The 17,255-nt window shown below is 43.1% G+C and overlaps 1 protein-coding gene across 1 annotated transcript in view; it reads right to left on the minus strand.

Moving 5' to 3' along the window:
• The window catches only part of myo15ab (myosin XVAb), a 55,119-nt gene extending 38,271 nt beyond the window's left edge, over positions 1-16,848 (minus strand). The window contains exons 1-20 of the mRNA XM_034687347.1: positions 14,848-16,848; positions 12,718-13,623; positions 11,397-12,551; positions 11,181-11,300; positions 10,743-11,060; positions 9,526-9,723; positions 9,132-9,373; positions 7,715-8,108; positions 7,380-7,462; positions 6,947-7,010; positions 6,720-6,829; positions 5,921-5,995; positions 5,661-5,751; positions 5,541-5,546; positions 4,844-4,947; positions 2,751-2,814; positions 2,365-2,478; positions 646-807; positions 362-475; positions 142-200 (exon numbers count right to left, since the gene is read on the minus strand). Of these exons, the coding sequence (XP_034543238.1) occupies positions 142-200; positions 362-475; positions 646-807; positions 2,365-2,478; positions 2,751-2,814; positions 4,844-4,947; positions 5,541-5,546; positions 5,661-5,751; positions 5,921-5,995; positions 6,720-6,829; positions 6,947-7,010; positions 7,380-7,462; positions 7,715-8,108; positions 9,132-9,373; positions 9,526-9,723; positions 10,743-11,060; positions 11,181-11,300; positions 11,397-12,551; positions 12,718-13,623; positions 14,848-16,833 (6,365 nt within the window). The 5' untranslated portion in view covers positions 16,834-16,848. The remainder of the gene's footprint in view (positions 1-141; positions 201-361; positions 476-645; positions 808-2,364; positions 2,479-2,750; positions 2,815-4,843; positions 4,948-5,540; positions 5,547-5,660; positions 5,752-5,920; positions 5,996-6,719; positions 6,830-6,946; positions 7,011-7,379; positions 7,463-7,714; positions 8,109-9,131; positions 9,374-9,525; positions 9,724-10,742; positions 11,061-11,180; positions 11,301-11,396; positions 12,552-12,717; positions 13,624-14,847) is intronic.
• Positions 16,849-17,255: the final 407 nt, after the last annotated feature.

A 17,255-nucleotide genomic window follows, 5' to 3' on the forward strand; every position in this document is an offset into this window, starting at 1 on the left:
GTCTCTTGGTATGACTTTAGAGAGGGTGGGGAAAAAGTACGGGCTGGAGCAAGCTTTTATTTCAGGTTATTCCAGGCAGAAGTAGGCGCATAGTATTTAATTTAGCAGATACTATATTCAGACTTTTATTCACTGACTCACCTGGCATCCACAGCACTCTCCACTGTGAGCGGAGTGAGGATCTTCTCTCTAACTGTGTCCTGTGGGGTTTAGACACATCTGTCATCTGACAACATCTATTAATTGTTGGAACATAATGACTTACTTCAGTGGTGTGTGTGTGTGTGTGTGTGTGTGTGTGTGTGTGTGTGTGTGTGTGTGTGTGTGTGTGTGTTTTAAATGAGAAGTGTGTTTGGCTCACAGTCATTTTAAAGGTGACAGACTTTTGCAGGCCGTCAGGTGAGACCTGCAGCAGCTCTGCGACCACTCGGAGCTCTTGAGCGCTCACCACAGACGCGACCTCCTGACCCTCAGCCTGCAGACACACACACACACACACACACACACACGCACACACACACGGAGGCACGCACATTCGTTATTACCATCATCTATCAGCATTGTCATTATCATTCAGCCGTGAAACTGAATGCATTTTTGTAGCCTATTAGTCCCTTCGAGTGTGTGTGAGTGTGTGAGAGAGACCTGGTGTGGCTGGAAGTAGACGTTCCCCAGATGAAGGACGGAGGACAGCAGCCTGTAGATGCTGTCTAGCTCCTCTGGAGTGAAACACAGGATATCCATGGCACTCAGCAGACGCCTGAAGTCCTCCCCATCATCCTTGCCCTCTATAGTACAATCTCCTCCCTGCACTCATGTACACAAAAAAACACAGGTACAAGCAGAGTTATTAACGACATACTGCACTTACCCTCAGCTTGTTTAATCAGGGCTCTAATTAAAAGTGACCTATTAGGATCTATTTCCAACTACCTTCAGTGATTTTAATTCTCTCCCATCAAAGAAGTAGATGTAGTATATGTCAGTACCAGGCGGCAACCTCCGGCCGCAAGAATTGAAGCCAATGCAGAAGTGTTAAAAACTGCAGTTCCAGAGACTTGGCCTAATGGTTAAGTTGCGCGCCCATGTAGCGGGTGGCCTGGGTTCGAATCCATCCTGCGGCCTCTTTCCTGAATGTCATTCCCCCTCTCTCTCCCGGTTTCCTACACTAGCCACTGCCCTCCAAAAAAACCCCAAAAACCTGCAGTTCCTCGAGTGTCCACTTGAGGCTGGCTCCGAAAGTACCATAAATTCCAATACCAATTCAAAAAAGCTGATCTTAACAGCAGAATTAAACATGACAGGCGGGAACACTGTAGCTGTTGGCGAGGAGGCTCAACGCCCACCTCTTTACCTCACAGTAGCTCGACAGGAGTTAGGTTGACTTCAGCATTTCCAATATGCCACCAGCTGACAATTGGTTTCAAAACAGCGCTTCAGAAAGAGATGGGTGACATCACAGATACTACGTCCATTTATTATCCAGTCTATGGCCAGTACACTTTGAGGGTTACTGTTGTAAGAAAGCACACATCTGCTCACACTCTCAACCAGAGAGGCCAGAGGAACAAAACTTTTTAGTGTGGAGCTACATTAGTATTTAAAAGTCAAGCCACAAGTGTTTGTTGTAGTAACCACATATTCACACTCCACTAACTGTGAATTTAAGAGCCTTTGACCACCTCTGGGGTGAGCAAGATTCTACCTCAGGTTTCATCATATTTACAACTTCATTTAGCACACAATTTTTGGTCCAAAGTGTCTGATATATATTTCATGAAGTGGTGCAAAATCTCTCTAATGGGGAAACCGCTGTTGGAGAGCAACCTGATGGAATCGATGCACAAATCATTACCTTTGACTTTAAAAGTTACATCAGCTGTCTACTCATAGAGACCATGCCACTGTGCAGATGTGTCAGGAATAATGTTAACTATAACAAAATGAAAAGGTAAAGCCCCTCTCTCCTTACATAAACATTGGAGACATATGCAACATGTGTCTAGGAGACAAACGGACACAAATTTATTTGCACCCTGAAGAGCAATGCCAAAGTTAAACCATCAATCATTTAAGCCTTTCCTGTAAACACTAAAAGTTACATGTACACAGATTCCATTCATCACTCCATATCTCCAAGGAACAAAGAATCCAGACTGCAAAGGTCCCTCACTGTTCGTGAGGAGCGCAACGAGTCTTAAGTTTGTGTCATTAATCACCTTGTAGAATAGATGTCACATTTTCAAAAAATTGACATCTAATTTGTTAATGTGACTCTGAAATTGATTACACTGACCACTCCCTATCTGTGCTTTGTGCATGCAGTGTGTGAAGAGGGAGTGTGTTCAATGTTTCTCTGAGCACCTGATTCAGATAGTAGTAAGTCTCAGCCTCCTGCAGATACAGTGAGCTCTTCTCATGCGGAGGAAGACCGGCCAGCATCTCATAGAAGATGTGGTAGTTCCTCTCTGATTTGGCCTGTGGACAGAAACACACACACACAAATCCAGAAGAGATACATTTTGCATATTTATGTTAAAAATTGAAGCAGACTATTATTGATGGACACGTGGATAAAGGAAGAGATGGTGAACTGACAAGACCTCTAACGCACTCTCACTCTGCAATCTCCAGTTTCTCACCGTGACTCAAAGGTAAAAAAAAGAGTCTACCTGACCTGTGTGTGCGTGTGTGTGTGTGTGTGTGTGTGTGTAAAAGTCCATGTGTATGAGGTTGTGTGTGTTGTTCACCTGAAAGACAATGCGAGACTTCTCCAGAAGGTACTGAGACGTTATGGCACCGCTAATAACACCCCTTGAAAAAGACACACAGACAAGTACACGCAACAACACACATGAACACACACCAAGTAAGTAAGTCCGAGTTAAGTAACAGGTCATGCATGTGTAATGTCCTGCCATCCTTTCTGTCACAGCTCTAGCAGAAGATCAACTGCTCATCTATCTGTGTTACTGGGACATGAGAGCGTATTCTACACTAAGCCCACCATCTTTGTATGAGCGTGTGTTTGTGTGTGTATGTTTGCACCCATGCACATGGTTGACAAGAAGCCTTTTCAGAGTTAAGCTATTATACAAGCTGCTCCCCAGCTTTAGGAGGGCTCATGTTTATCCCAAAGAAACTACTGCCAATATGCACCTCCAACAAACCATAGTCTGCTGCAAAGTTTGTTCAAAGGCTGTTGCAGCTAAAGGCAGCATCACGGCCTTTTTTTTTTTCAACATCTTAACAGAGACATGCAGCCGAGTGGGAGAGATGTTTCTCATTACGAGATGCACAAGACAGCTACAGCCCACAGATACCCACTAGAAGGAAGCAAACATTAGTGGAGCCGGGACACGGTGGCAGCTATTAGTAAGGCAGTCATGCTGCATGTCTTTGGAGAAATGTTGCTCATGTATACACTGGAAAAGCTTGGGTTTATCCTCATGCTTCAAACTATCAACCCCAGGTTTGTGCTACTCAGCTGCAAGTGTTTTGCTAAAGTGGCTCTGCCTCATCTGAACAGCTGAACACATGAAAAGATGTCTAGAGTGCTGGGGGAGAGGTTGTTTTATTTCACTACAGCAGACATTCGGTCCAGTCCAACCATGCAGCCTTACATGAGTTTGACGAGGTATTCAATTATCAGATCAGATTTGCAGTCAGTCCCTTGTTTTTTTCATTACTCAAGAATCATTTTTACAGAAAAGCATTTATTATGTGATAGTATTTGATTTTAATTTTGATTTTATTACTTATTTCTGTTTTATAAGTATTTATACTTTTAGATTTATTTTATTGCTTCATAGTTGCTTTGCATTTCTACTTGCTTTTATTGCCCATTGTGAAGCACTTTGTTACCTGTATTGAAATGTACTATTTGAATAAAGTATTATTATTAATAATATTTTTTGTTGTGGTTGTTGTTATTATTATATTATTATTGTTGTTATTATTAATATCATTATTATTATTATTAGGCTCTGCAAAGTGTCTGCCTCCAAACAGCTTTATTTGACCCTGATGACCACAAAGATGGGCTAATCCCCCAGGGGCTAAAAACTTGTTTTGAGTTGTTTTGAGTTGTTTTGAGTTGTTTCTTTGTCTTTTATAGTTTTAGTTTTAAGGAAGAAAAAGAAGACTCACTTAAAATCGTAAAGTTTGGTGATTTAATTCTTAGGCCGTATCACCCAGCCCTACGAGCATGCTTAATTCTATAAACTCTCTCAACAAAACAGGGAGTAAAAAGAAAGTATGTTTAGGGTAACAATTCAAAGTACTAACTAAAGACTGTGCAAAGAATGCAACTAGCAGCCTGTTGCAACACAGCCCATGATTTTAACACCAAGTCCTGCCTTTGACAAGACAAATAGTCAATCACAGTTCAGGAATTTTTGAGTGGCACTTTTGGTTTCTAGAGGGCCCCATGCCAACCTTTTTCATCTCTCTGGACACGCCCTTGGTCACCAGACTTTTTTGCCCCACATGTTTACTGGAGATGAAGAAAGTATATTTCCAAACTCAAGATTGTTTGTGATCCTACTGAACAGCCAGAGGTTAAATTAGTTCACATTGAAACTCTCTGATTGGATCACAAGCTAAGATCAGTTATTACACCAAAAATGGGTTCAACCCAGCCTTAGCACAGGTTATCTCAAACATCTATAGTACAAGTTACTGAGTGCCAGGATTCAATCACTGCTCCATTCTTCTTATTAAGGGAAATTCCTTGTTTGTTTGTATTTCAATTATATATCTCTCTAGTTCCATCAAAGCTCAAAGCTGTTGTTGTGTTGTTTATGAGTAAGAAAGTACAAACACAAGAGCTGGTTTCACTCACTCCTCCATGAAGATCTGCGTATATTTGCCAAAACGGGAAGAGTTGTCATTACGCACTGTTTTGGCATTCCCAAAAGACTCCAGCAGGGGCGTGGCCTCTAGGATCTGCGCAAGAACAGAAATGTTACCATAACATCGCTCAACAAGTGGTTCTCATTAAGCCCGCTTTATACTTCTGACATTATGCAGTTGCTACGCCATGGTGGTCTACACTGTTGTGAGATGTTGTGAGACAGTGTGATTTCTATGCTATTCATATGGCCAGTTTCCTGTTCCGCTACATTCTCTGCTTGTTTGTGCACAAGAGACCATAATGACTGAATCCAAGCGTAATATGTTTGAGATGGTAAATGATAAAGCATCTGATCATACAGCAATTATTGCAATAAAAAATAAGGAGAGGAGGTGTCAGAGGGAGATGGAATGTGCGACCCCTGAACCAGTGACGATAGTGGATACTGGAGATGTTGTAAATGGAAGACATATGATGCTACAAAGCTGACCAATTACATGGCTTGAGGTCTGCTTAGTTTCAAATCTAGTTGCGTTTTTAAGGAGATGTACTGTAAATCAGGCTATCTAGGTAGGATGCTGCATAGGTACAGTGCTATGCAAACCTATGGCATATGTCATGGTGTAGATTCAACACAACAGAAGTATCAATCAGTCTTAAATTAAAGAGGGGAGTAACACCTTACCTCTATCTGGTGGAAGAAATGGTTGTAGAAAAAGAGATAGACAAAAAAGAGATTACAGTGTTAGCATCACATGTATTTGAAAATGTGTACTGATAATCACATGATATCCTGTATATCTACCTGCTGTGTGACGTTACTCTTGTGGTGTATGGCTGTCAGGTAACGCAGGATCAGTTTAGTTGCTTCTGTCTTTCCTGACCCACTTTCTCCACTGGAAGAAAAAGGTTAACCTGAGTCTTTTACTACACAACCTCATATCATTTTTAACTAACCCATAAAGAGTGAGTGAAATAACCTGCTTCCAATAAGGTAGCTGAAATAACTTCTTACTGTTTTTACAGCTTAAAAGATTAAAACACCTTTATAAGTATCTTCCATACCTGATCACTATACACTGATCCTTTTTGGCATCCATCATGGTAGTATATGAGAGGTTAGCAATGGCAAAAAGATGACTGCAATACAAAGAGACATTTTTATGAACACATTTAAAAGCTCCTCCTTTGTTTGTGTGTGTTCGTGTGTGTGTGTGTGTGTGTGACTCATTGTTTGTGTGTGCGTGTGTGTTAAGAGGTAGTGAAATCCATAACCAAACTCTCCCTTGGCAACCAACCAACAGCAGTGTAACAGGAGCCCCTTAAGATCACCTGAGAGTGCTGACATTTACAACTTTTTTTTTTTACAGCCAAACTGTATCTAAGTGCACTGCTTTCAACAAGTTAGGAAACTGTAGCACAACAGAACCATCCAGCAGAGAAAGACAAAAAACGTAAAGGTTACAGACAAAGGTTAGAGAATCCTAAAATAAAAGAAACCAATAAAAAGGCTGCAAAAATAGACAACTTAGTTATTTAAAAGAAGAGGAACTACTGTAACGTTTGCTCCACATTGGGTCTGGATTTGTTAAAAGCATGGAGTGGGTATGAAGTGTTTTCATTTAAGCGAGTGTTTCATAAAAATAGTGAAAATGGGAAAAGCAAGGTTGTTTTTTCCATAACTGAAACTATCTAAAAGTTGCTTTCTGTGACTCAAGTGGCACTACATTTTTCTTTAGCTAATGCTCAGCTTTCCACCAGATAAAAAACACACACAAAAGAAATGGAGATCTTCTGCTTGCCAACATATAGAATGACTAAGAGAAAGGCAAGTTTACAACACACACACACTCCTAGGTCTTACGGAGGGTTGTCACTCAGGCCGTGGCCCTCGTACTGAAGCACCATGTCCGTGCCATAAATGTTCAGCAACTTGTAGGGATTCAGGGACACCAGGATGCTGCCAATGTAGGTCTGAGTGGAGGAAAATAAAAAAGAATCAAAACAAAGGCGATGAGAGGATAAGCAGGGAGTGTCTGTGACATTTCAAGATATTAGTTATTCAATTTGCATATTAGAAATGAAGCATACATATACAAGTTCCTGATCATAGCGCTTCTTCAGGTTCATCAGAACTGTAGTCTCATTCAGCTCACTGGAATTAAACACAGAGGAAATTAAACTCACATGAACAGAGCACATATTGTCACACTGGAGTGCAATTCTCACACTCACATGGCATCTCATTTGAATTGCTTTTCAATGACATTTAATTTCTAACATGTAGAAAAAATGGTAAAATTATTTGGTGTCAAATCAGACCTGAGTTTATTTTTTACTTGGAAGCATGTCAGTACACAACAATTTTGCAGGCACGCTGCGCGACAAAAACACACAAACAGTGTAATGTTTTGCTAGTATCAAATTGATATCCAGCTCTACACTGGTGTAATAAAGTGTTTGCTAGATTGTGCCATGAGTGAATGAGCTGTGAGGCTGTTTGTTAATACTGGATCATGCTTACGGCAGCTGTGTCATGTCCTCCATTCCCTCTGCCCAGTTTTTCACCCTGTGGCCTGTTGTGGGCATGCTAAGGATAGAGTAGATCTGAACACACACACACACAAATAATGGCTGGTTAATTAGTACAACACTGTTACGCAACAATGTCAAAGCTTTTCATCACTTGACCCAGAGCTGATTAAAACATGCAGAAACACAAATATTTTGTGAGCTGTAGTGGAAAATGTTTTTGTGTGCAATGGGGCTTCCAGATTGTGTGTTTCTAATTCTAAAAAAAAGTTAGGGCAAATTTTCCAGAACCATTCAAAAAACAGATTAATGTATTCATGTTGTTACCTTGTCATACCAGCTCTGACCAGGTACTCTCTCCCTCTCTGGAGTCCAGTCTGGTTCCAGAGGCTGTCCATCCACACCTCGAGATGTAGGTGAATATCCTTCTAACACCCCGTCTTCTCTGTACATGGACCACTTTGACAGGTTCTGAACCGTCCCGTGTGGTAAAACCCTCTCAGCTGCCCAAACATCTTCCCATGCCTCCCCTCCACCTTGGGCATTCCTGGCCCAGTGTCCTGAGCGTGGACCATAGGGTGGAACCACAGCATAGCGATTATCCTCACCCTGCAGGCCTGTTGGCACCCTGTACGAGGCATACCGAAGATTCTGGTTTTGGATGGCATTGGACAGGCTTGGGTTGTGGAACCGACGTGTGAGAAGAGAGCTATCAGGAAGCCTGTAGAACATCAAAAAGCCTTTGCAATTAGGAACGTATAGCGTAGGGTTGACTACAATTGACAAAAAAAGCTTTTCATCCTGGGGGATCAAGAGCCCTTTGAAAAAGCTGTGAACTACATGTGTTTCTACTGGAAGAATTACTGATTGTTTTATTTGTAATACAAGGACTAACAAAGCTCCACTATTGTTATCAAAACAACACAAGGCTATGTTACTGCCTTCCAAGCTTGATTAAAAAAGAGAAAGGGATAGTCACAACGCCGAAAGAAATGAAACCATCAGTGGAGGAGGGACAGAGAGAGCTGCCTGCAGGAAAGGTAGGATGACAGGTTAGTGATGAGGAGACAGTGAATGAATAACATCGTTTTTCAAACAGTAACTTATTTTAACAATCTGAAACGCAATCTAAAGTGCATAGCACAAAGTCAATTAGTGCATGGCACCTATATTTTTCTAGTTAGGACATGCAAAATCATGCTGCCAGGTGAGGCGCAGAGTGAAAACAAGTTTGATTATGCCCCTGATTATTCAAAGATGTGTGTTTGGGCGTTAGAATTATGAGTATATCTGGTAGAAAATAACAATGACACCAGATGAGCTCATTAAGTTAATTGGTAGTTATGGTCTGCGACAGAAAAAAACAAATCTGAAACATGTAGAATATTATCTACTTTGATGCACTGGAGTTTTTATCACCTTTGCCAAATATGTCATACTTACAAATTACATCAAACTCAAACATTGCTTATTCAACATTAAATAAAGGAAATACTGTAACAGAAACATTAATGATATGCAAAAGTTGACTTTTAGTTCCTTTTCAGCATTTTGAGTTTCGTTCCCCTGCTTCTATAGTTCACTGAACTTTTTGGTCAGATGGGGCATTGTTTCATTCTCCCTTGGTGAAAAGTTAATGCCTAGCTTGCAGCTTGATTTCTCAAGAGGTTATCCAGTGCCAATCCTTAACCAGACTATAAGGTCATTCTCTGCCCTAGTTTCCATTTATAGAGAAGTTTCCTACCTGAAATTGGCACCCTGGAGGTCCTCATTCTTCATAGCACGGGTAATATTAGGAGTAGAAGGTTTGGGGGAACCAGACAGTACAGACTTATCTGACAGATGATAGAGACGTGAAGACCGCATTGCCTGGTTTTGTCTCAAGGCAGCTGAAAGGTTAGGAGTGACTTGCTTCTGACCAGGCATAACCAGGGAACCATCAGAGAGCTGGTATGATGCATTACGAAGGTTCTGATTTGAAAGAGCCTGTAGAGGAAGACATAAAACCATGACAAAAATCTGTTAGTTGTGCACACTGTATAACTTTAAAATGTATAATGCTAAACAGTTTTATTGTCAAACAAACTGATACTGCACAACACCAAACTTAAACTGTGGTAAATCTAATGGGTACATACCTTAGACAGGTCAGGGGCAGTTGGTTTTCGTGGGTCAATAATGATGGTTCCATCTGGCAGTGTGTAGGACACACCCTTAAGATAAGGGTTCTGCAGCGCAGCGTTTAAAGTGGGGCTTTTTGGCTTCCTTGGGTCCACTATAATAGTTCCATCTGGGAGGGTGTACGAGGCTCCTTTCAAGGCTGGGTTACTCAGAGCCTAATGATTACAACAGTTGGTTTCAGTTCAGGTTAGCCTAAGGAATTTAATTGTCACAGTTCAATAATTCACAAAAATTCAACGTATTGTACCGTAAATCCTTAAATAAAGACCGGTGTTCAATTTGCGGCCGGGCTTTATAAAGACTGGGATCACATCCTTTATGGCTAACTCTCATCCTGCCTAATTCTACCCACATACAGTAATGAGCTGGATGGAGAGGGAAAGTCCTTACCGTGATATTGTGAAGTTCATTCATGACAGATATGACAGATTTCACAGTTTATATCGAGCTTACTTGAGCAAGCTAGCAAAAAAAAACGTAGGTCTTTCAGGGGTGGAATTGTCTCCTTGATCACTGCAGAGTCTGAGCTTATAGATACTACAGCGGAATCACCCACCTACTCTCAGCAGACAGTAAACATTTCACTCTGACTGTGTGGCTGTTTGCGCCAGTATTTGTGTATTCTGTGTTTTTTGTGTACAGAGAAAGGGGATATTATGCTCCTCGTGAATGAATGATGGCTTGCTGGAATGCAAGTTAACAACACCAATGCACAGAGACGCTATTTACTCAGCAATGCAGTTTGCGGAGCTTTTAATCTCTTTGTGTGTGCTTTGCGAATTAGACAATGTATTTTTAGCTTGTTTAGTGGTTGCAAAAGCTGCACAATCCTTTTGTGAATCAATCCCTCTCTTTGTGCTTAAATATGAACAATTATACCTGTCAGACGGAGATCATTTTATATAAAGGCCTCCTAACACAAGCCTGCTTCATTTAAAGGCCTGGTACCTTCTGCAGTACAAAGAAATAAAGGCCCTGGTATGTATTTGAGGATTTACGGTTAGTGATTAGCAATATTATTTGCAAAACAAGAATTTCATCACTTTTCAAAGTCTTAAACCTGTGCCCATTTTTGCAAGTTCAGCTGTGTACATAAAAAGGGAGTATTGTACATCAGCCCAAGCAAAGTAAGAGGTAGTGCAAAAATGAGAGGAACAGAAAAAATATCGCTTACCAAAGCTAAATTTGGTGAAATTGGCGTATTGGGATCTTGAACTCCTTCTGGTAGCATGAAGGAGGCGCTACGCAGAGCAGAGTTTTGAAGGGCGCTGGACAGGTTAGGAGAGACAGGTTTCCTGGGATCAATGATGATAGTGCCATCCGGCAGTGTGTAAGATGCACTCTTCAGGTAAGGGTTCTGAAGTGCTGCTGAAAGGTTTGGGGACTTAGGTTTTTTGGGATCAATAATCATGGTACCATCAGGTAGAGAATAGGAGGCTTCACGTAAAGCTGCATTGTTTAGAGCCTTGGCCAGGTTTGGGGAAATGGGTTGCTTGATAAGAAAAGAAAGCAGAGAAAAACATAATCATCAGCTAAAACATAGTGAACAAGAGAACAATGTGATTTTAAAAAAAAAGAGGTAAACTCAAGTAAAGGTGGAGTCTTTGGTTACTTGCTGTCTAGGGTCTACAATGGTGCCATCAGGGAGAGTGTATGTGGCACTCCTGAGATCCTTGTTCTGTAGAGCTTTGGAGAGATTAGGAGACATGGGCTTCTGGGGCACACGGGGGTCCTGCATAGGTTGGGGTGACACAGGTGTATACAACTGTCAGGAACAATCATTGTTCAATATGTAGATGAACACAAAACAGGATGATTTTGTACATACCCTGATAACTGATCCATCAGGCAAGGTGTAAGAAGCCCCACGTAGTTGTTGGTTTTGCAAGGCATTGCCAAGCAATGGGGAGGAAGGTGTTGATGCGTATGGTGACATCAAAGTTCCATCCGGGAGCCGGTACGATGCCTGCATCAACTGTGGATTTTGTAGGGCACTTCCTAACATTGGTGAAGAGGGTTGCATGGGTCCATATGGGGACCGCCTGAGTTGCATCGGTGTCTGATAAGATGCTTGGCGAAGGTTTGGGTTCTGCTGAAGAGCATGGTGGAGCTGAGGCCCAGCTGGTGCATAGGGGTTATGACGTCCCATCATGGGGGATCTTAAATTTGAGACATTTTGCAGTCCAGACCGGTTCTGAAGTGCATCATGAAGCAGTGGGGCTGGTCCAGGTTCAGAAATGTAATCATATGGTGTAACAACAGTTGGTCCGTATGGTGAACGAAGCATTGGAGTCTGATAAGAAGCAACACCTCTTAGGGCCTGACCATGTCTCATGGCTCTAGGAAGCATTGGAGATGAGGGCACAGATCCGGCATATGGGGACTGTGACCTTTGAAAGGGAGACACATAGGAAGCATCTCTTACTGCCTGGTTTTGCAGCGCCCCAGACAGCATTGGGGAATGAGGGGGTAATGGCTGTTCATAAGGGGACATCGGTCTTTGTAATGGAGAAGCATAAGATGCATTTTGTAAAGCTTGATTTCGCAGAGCTTCAGACAGCATGGGCGACGGCGGGGCCATCGGCTGCTCATAAGGAGACATTGGTCTCTGTAGTGGGGAAATATATGATGCATCTCGAAGAGCTTGATTTTGTATCGCACCAGAAAGCATTGGTGACATGGGAACATAAGGCTCTCCGTATTCTACAGCCATCTCACTCACGCCTACCACCTGGGCTGGCTGTGGGCCAAGAGGGGAAGCAAAAGAGGCCTGTCGAATTGCTTGGTTCTGCAAAGCACCAGATAACATGGGAGACGAGGGGGGAATAAATTGTTGCTGCTGGTCAGTGTAAGGATCTGCATATGTTTCTGTCATATAGGTGGGTGAATGGGCAACTCGAGGTGACAAGAGCGGGGAGGACTGACGAGAAAGCCGAGGAGAGAAGTGTTGGGATGCAGGATGCGGCATGTGTTTTAGGGAGGGCTGTGGAGAGGCGGGGGGGCATCCTTCTTATAGACTGCTGTGCCATTAGGGGACGGCCTCGAGCCATAGGGCGAGGAGGAAATCGGCCAGATTCTCTCCTACCAAGGGGTACACGGTGGACCATATGTGGGGAGTGAAAAGGGGAAGAGAGGAGGGAGGAGTCCACCGTAAGAACAGAAGATCTATTGCTTCGAATAGAGGAAGCACGAAATGGACGCACATTCTGGGTGGGAGGGGGAACTGGCCTCCCTCGCAAACCCATAGGTGAGGGTCTGACAGTACCTAAGGGAACATTGCCCCCAAACCTAGGCCGGGCTAACGGTGTGGGGTCCCTGAGCAACCGAGTTGAGCGCCGAGATAGAGTGGGAGAGGATGGGGGCCCTGCAGGGGATAAAGTGCGACGAGATGGGGAAGGAGAGGGAGATGGTCTTCTACTTAGCTGTGGAGAAAGACGAGGAGATGCATGACCATGGGAGAGGGGAGGGGAGGTTGGTCCTGGCATCTTTCTCATTCTTAATGGGCTACGGGCTAGAGTGGGTGAGGGGGGTGGACTTTGTCTCATCATCGATGCACGGGGTGAGGGAGGTGGAGAACGCTGTCTCATTGACACTCTTGGCGAGGGTGGAGGACTTCGCCGAATCATGGAGGCACGGGGAGAGTGAGCTGGTGAGGGTCTTCGGGCAAGTGGGGAAGGGGATCTTTGAGGTTGCATTCTAGGATGGGCAAGAGGTGAGGCCATAGGAGAGGGAGAAGGTGAGATTCGTCTTGATTGAACAGAGGGGGGTCTTTGGGCATTAATGAATCCCCCTCTTATGGATGGTTGTGGGGAGTGGCTAAGTCTTTGTGGGAGCATTGGAGAAGCTAATGGGGAAGCAGCAGCAGACGGATGGTGCTGCATCAGTGGGGAAGCCATCATAACAGAGCGGCGAGACAGAGCTGGAGAGGGTTGCATGCGCCGCCCAGCAAGGGGGGACATACCTGCTTGCTTAATAATCATGGCAGTTGGAGTAGGGATTGACACTGGGCTGTAACCCTCTTGCTGTGACATCATCATTGGGTCTGCCATCATTTGCTGCCAGAGAAACAACAGAAACATGAGTCGAATTAACTTACAATTATAATCTCTCATTTGTTCAGAATGAGAAGAAGTGCGTAAATTGCATTCATGTTGAAGTGACAATTTTTGGTGTGCAATAGAGAATTCTATGTCAACCCTATTGCAGACAAAGTCTTGAAATTGGTTCATCTGCTCTTGAGTTTAATGTCCAATCATCATTTGTCAGGTAATTTAAAAAGAAGTGAAACACTTTTATGTGGGTATTAATCATGATCATTTTTTGTTGTGGCCGCCATCTTTAGGACTGTAGCATTGGACATATGAAAATAGCCTCTTTTGTCAGAAGGCAATACCATTTAAATATAAAATATATTTCCGTTTGGATCATTATTAACTTACATGTAAACTGCAAACTCCTCTGAAGTCTGCTGGAAATTTCCAACATTTTCTTTAGCAGGTATTTATATCTACTTTGTCCACAGTCCCTTCAAAACTGGAAGCTTTCTATGGGATTAACAGGAATTTACTAAATTGAAGGTTGGCTCTTAACAGGGAACTTAAATATAGTTGGGGAAAATTCATTTTAGCATAATCCTGACTAAAACAACCAGATTTCATGAAAGAAGATGCTTTTTTATTTGCATGTTGAATGGGACTTTTTTGCATTTTTGTTAATTTTTGAATGGGTTGGGTCGGGGGGATGAGAAATATTTAACTCAACATTCATGTTTTTGTTCTTCAATGAAAGAATTGATTGTTCAATAAAATATTTAACACTTGATAAAGTTCTACTTACAAATAAATCTGTTTTAATTGTTCAATTTTGGATGGATGTCTGGTTATAACAAAACAAAATATTTATGCTTGGATATGATACCTTTCCATTAAATTACCCTCAATTCCCAATTAATTCCCATAAATTCCCATAATTGCCATGGAAAGTTTCCAATTCGGAATATTTCCAAAATTCCCCAGCTTAACTTGCCATGGGAATTTACTGGAAACTTACCGCAAATTTACCGGAAATTTTGCACCCCTTTCTAGCCCTACTTAAAGTGGCAGTAGAAATGTGCTCCTAGAGTACAGGGGGATTTTATTTTGTTCAGCATTACACAAGCTCAACCCCCATTACAACATGACTCGGGTTGAAAGCCAGAGAAGTTGTCCTGCCCTATACAATTACCTCTAAAGAGTCATTTAGGTGATGCGAGTTCAATGACACAACAGAGCTAGAATTACCTGTGGTGACATCATTTGCGGAGGCAATGCCTGTTGTGGCGCCATCATCTGTTCTTGTGGTGACATCATTTGTTGTGGCATCATCTGTAGCTGTGGTGACATCGCAGGCTGAGGCATCATCTGCTGCTGTGGTAGCATCATTTGTTGCTGTGGCGATAGAGTCTGTGATGGCAGCATTTGGGGGGACATACTCTGTTCTTGGTGTAACATCATCTGCTGCTGTGGTGACATCATTTGCTGCTGTGGTGACATCATCTGCTGCTGTGGTGACATCATCTGCTGCTGTGGTGACATCATTTGCTGCTGTGGAGACATCATCTGATGCTGGGGTGACATCATCATCTGTTGCTGTGGTGACATTACCAGTGGAGGCATCATCATTTGTTCATGTGGGGACAACATAGTTTGTTGTTGAGAAGGCATCATCATTTGTTCTTGGGGAAACATCATCATATGTTGTTGTTGTTGTTGTTGTTGTTGTTGCATTCCCATCTGTTGCTGTAATGACATCATGTCCCCAGGTTGACCTGCTGCAAGAGGGAACTGGTCTTCATACTGGATTTCAGACATGCTTTCAAATTCTGGATCAGGGGGCAAAGTGGGTGGAGGAGGTAAGGGCACCTCTAGACGCTCTTTCCCAAATAGGCGCACTTGAGGTCTTGGAACGCGAAACGTCATCTCCCCTCCCTGAACTCCACCTATATCATCTCCATATTGATCCAGCTGGTCTGCAAACTGGTCCCCATACATGCCCTGTGCCTGATCCATCCCTTGACCTCCAAATCCAAAGACTTGCTGGCCTCCTTGTGGGATTCCAATGGCCTGCTGTGAGCTGAAGTCTTGGTATGGCATGCCAGCATCACTGTACCTAAGTTGATGGTCTGGTGGAAACCCCCCTTGCATTCCTATAGTTGCTGCATGAGGGTTCTCATAATAACCTGCCTGTCCACTATCATAATAGCCTGCTTGTCCATCATAGTACAGTCCTTGGCCATTTGTGTCATAGTAACCCTGAGCCTGAGGGTCAAGGAATCCACCTTCCTCCCCTGTGTACATATGGTCTTCACCCATTAGTGCATAGTAGTCCAGACCCCCTTCACCATACATTGCTGCTGCTTGTTGATGCTGGTAACCGTAGTAGTCCGCTTCCTGGCCGTTGTAATATCCTTGGGCCGTGGAGTATGGGTCATGGTAGTCCCCCATGCCGTCATCATAAAGACCACCATCATAGTATCCTGAATTTGGATCGTAGAGTGCTTCCTCCTCATAGTAGCCCTGGTCTTGATAGTCAGCACCCCCTGCCCCATCATCATAGTAACCATACTGATCCTGACCTCCATATGCTGCATTTGCATCGTCTACATAGTCCCCATAACCATCATGGTAGCCTCCATAACCTTTCTGGTGGAATGAATGTTGTTGATCGTATCCATAAGCTTCCTCCTCATGCTCATAACCATTGTTATAGTAACCACCCTGATGACCTCTAGAGCTGGCTTGTCTCCTGTGTTCCCTGCGTCCGCCCCAGCCATGGCGTCCTGAATTTCCTTTCATTTTAGTGGACAGGAAGCGTTTGGTCAGCCAGTTAGTTGCAGCTGCCACTTTACCAAGCAACGCACTTCTGTTTTTAAATTCGTCAGCAGGCTCATCACCATCCTTCTTTTTGAATAAGCCTTTGAAAAAGCCCCCTTTCTTCTCATTTGAGTCGCTCCCTCCTCCAAGACGTAGTAGCATGTAGGTGGGCTTCTTTCCACCGTTTGCTGCTGCTTTCTGTTTGTCCTCTTTGTCCTTTTTTCTCTTTTTGCTGGCCTTGAACCTCATCATGAATCTAGAGGTGTTCTTCAGCATGGACTTGCGGCGTTTCTTCTTAGCTAGACGAAACTTTCTCTTCCCAAGCCCCAGAAACAAACGTGACGTACTTTTAAGCTTTTTCCTGCTGTTTCTTCGCCTCTTAAAGCCAGAAAACTTCATGAACATCCTGGACATGTTCTTCAGACCTTTCCTTGGAATTTCTCTCACTGGAAGCTGCGGAGCATCATCCTTCTTTTTGCCTTTCTTCTTCTTTGCATCAGCATCAGATTTCCCTCCTTTATGGTGGTCTTTACCTTTCTTTTTGGATTTGCCATAATCTTCGTCATAATCATCCTCTTCTTCATCTTCCTCCTCTTCATCCTCTTCTGAGTATCCACCACGTTTAGACTTCCCCCCTTTCTTGCCTTTAGCCCCTTTTCCCCCTCGCCCCCTTCTGTCATCCTCGTAGTCTTCATCATCTTCCTCTTCACTGAATTCCTCTTCCTCTTCTTCATCACTCAGAAACTCCTCCTCTTCCTCCTCAGACTCCACTTTCTTTCCTTTTCCTTTATCTTTTCCCTTTTTCCCATCATCTTTACCCTTAGGTGGCTCCTCCT

This window comes from Notolabrus celidotus, chromosome 7 (genome assembly GCF_009762535.1).
Source record: "Notolabrus celidotus isolate fNotCel1 chromosome 7, fNotCel1.pri, whole genome shotgun sequence".
NCBI lineage: Eukaryota > Metazoa > Chordata > Actinopteri > Labriformes > Labridae > Notolabrus > Notolabrus celidotus.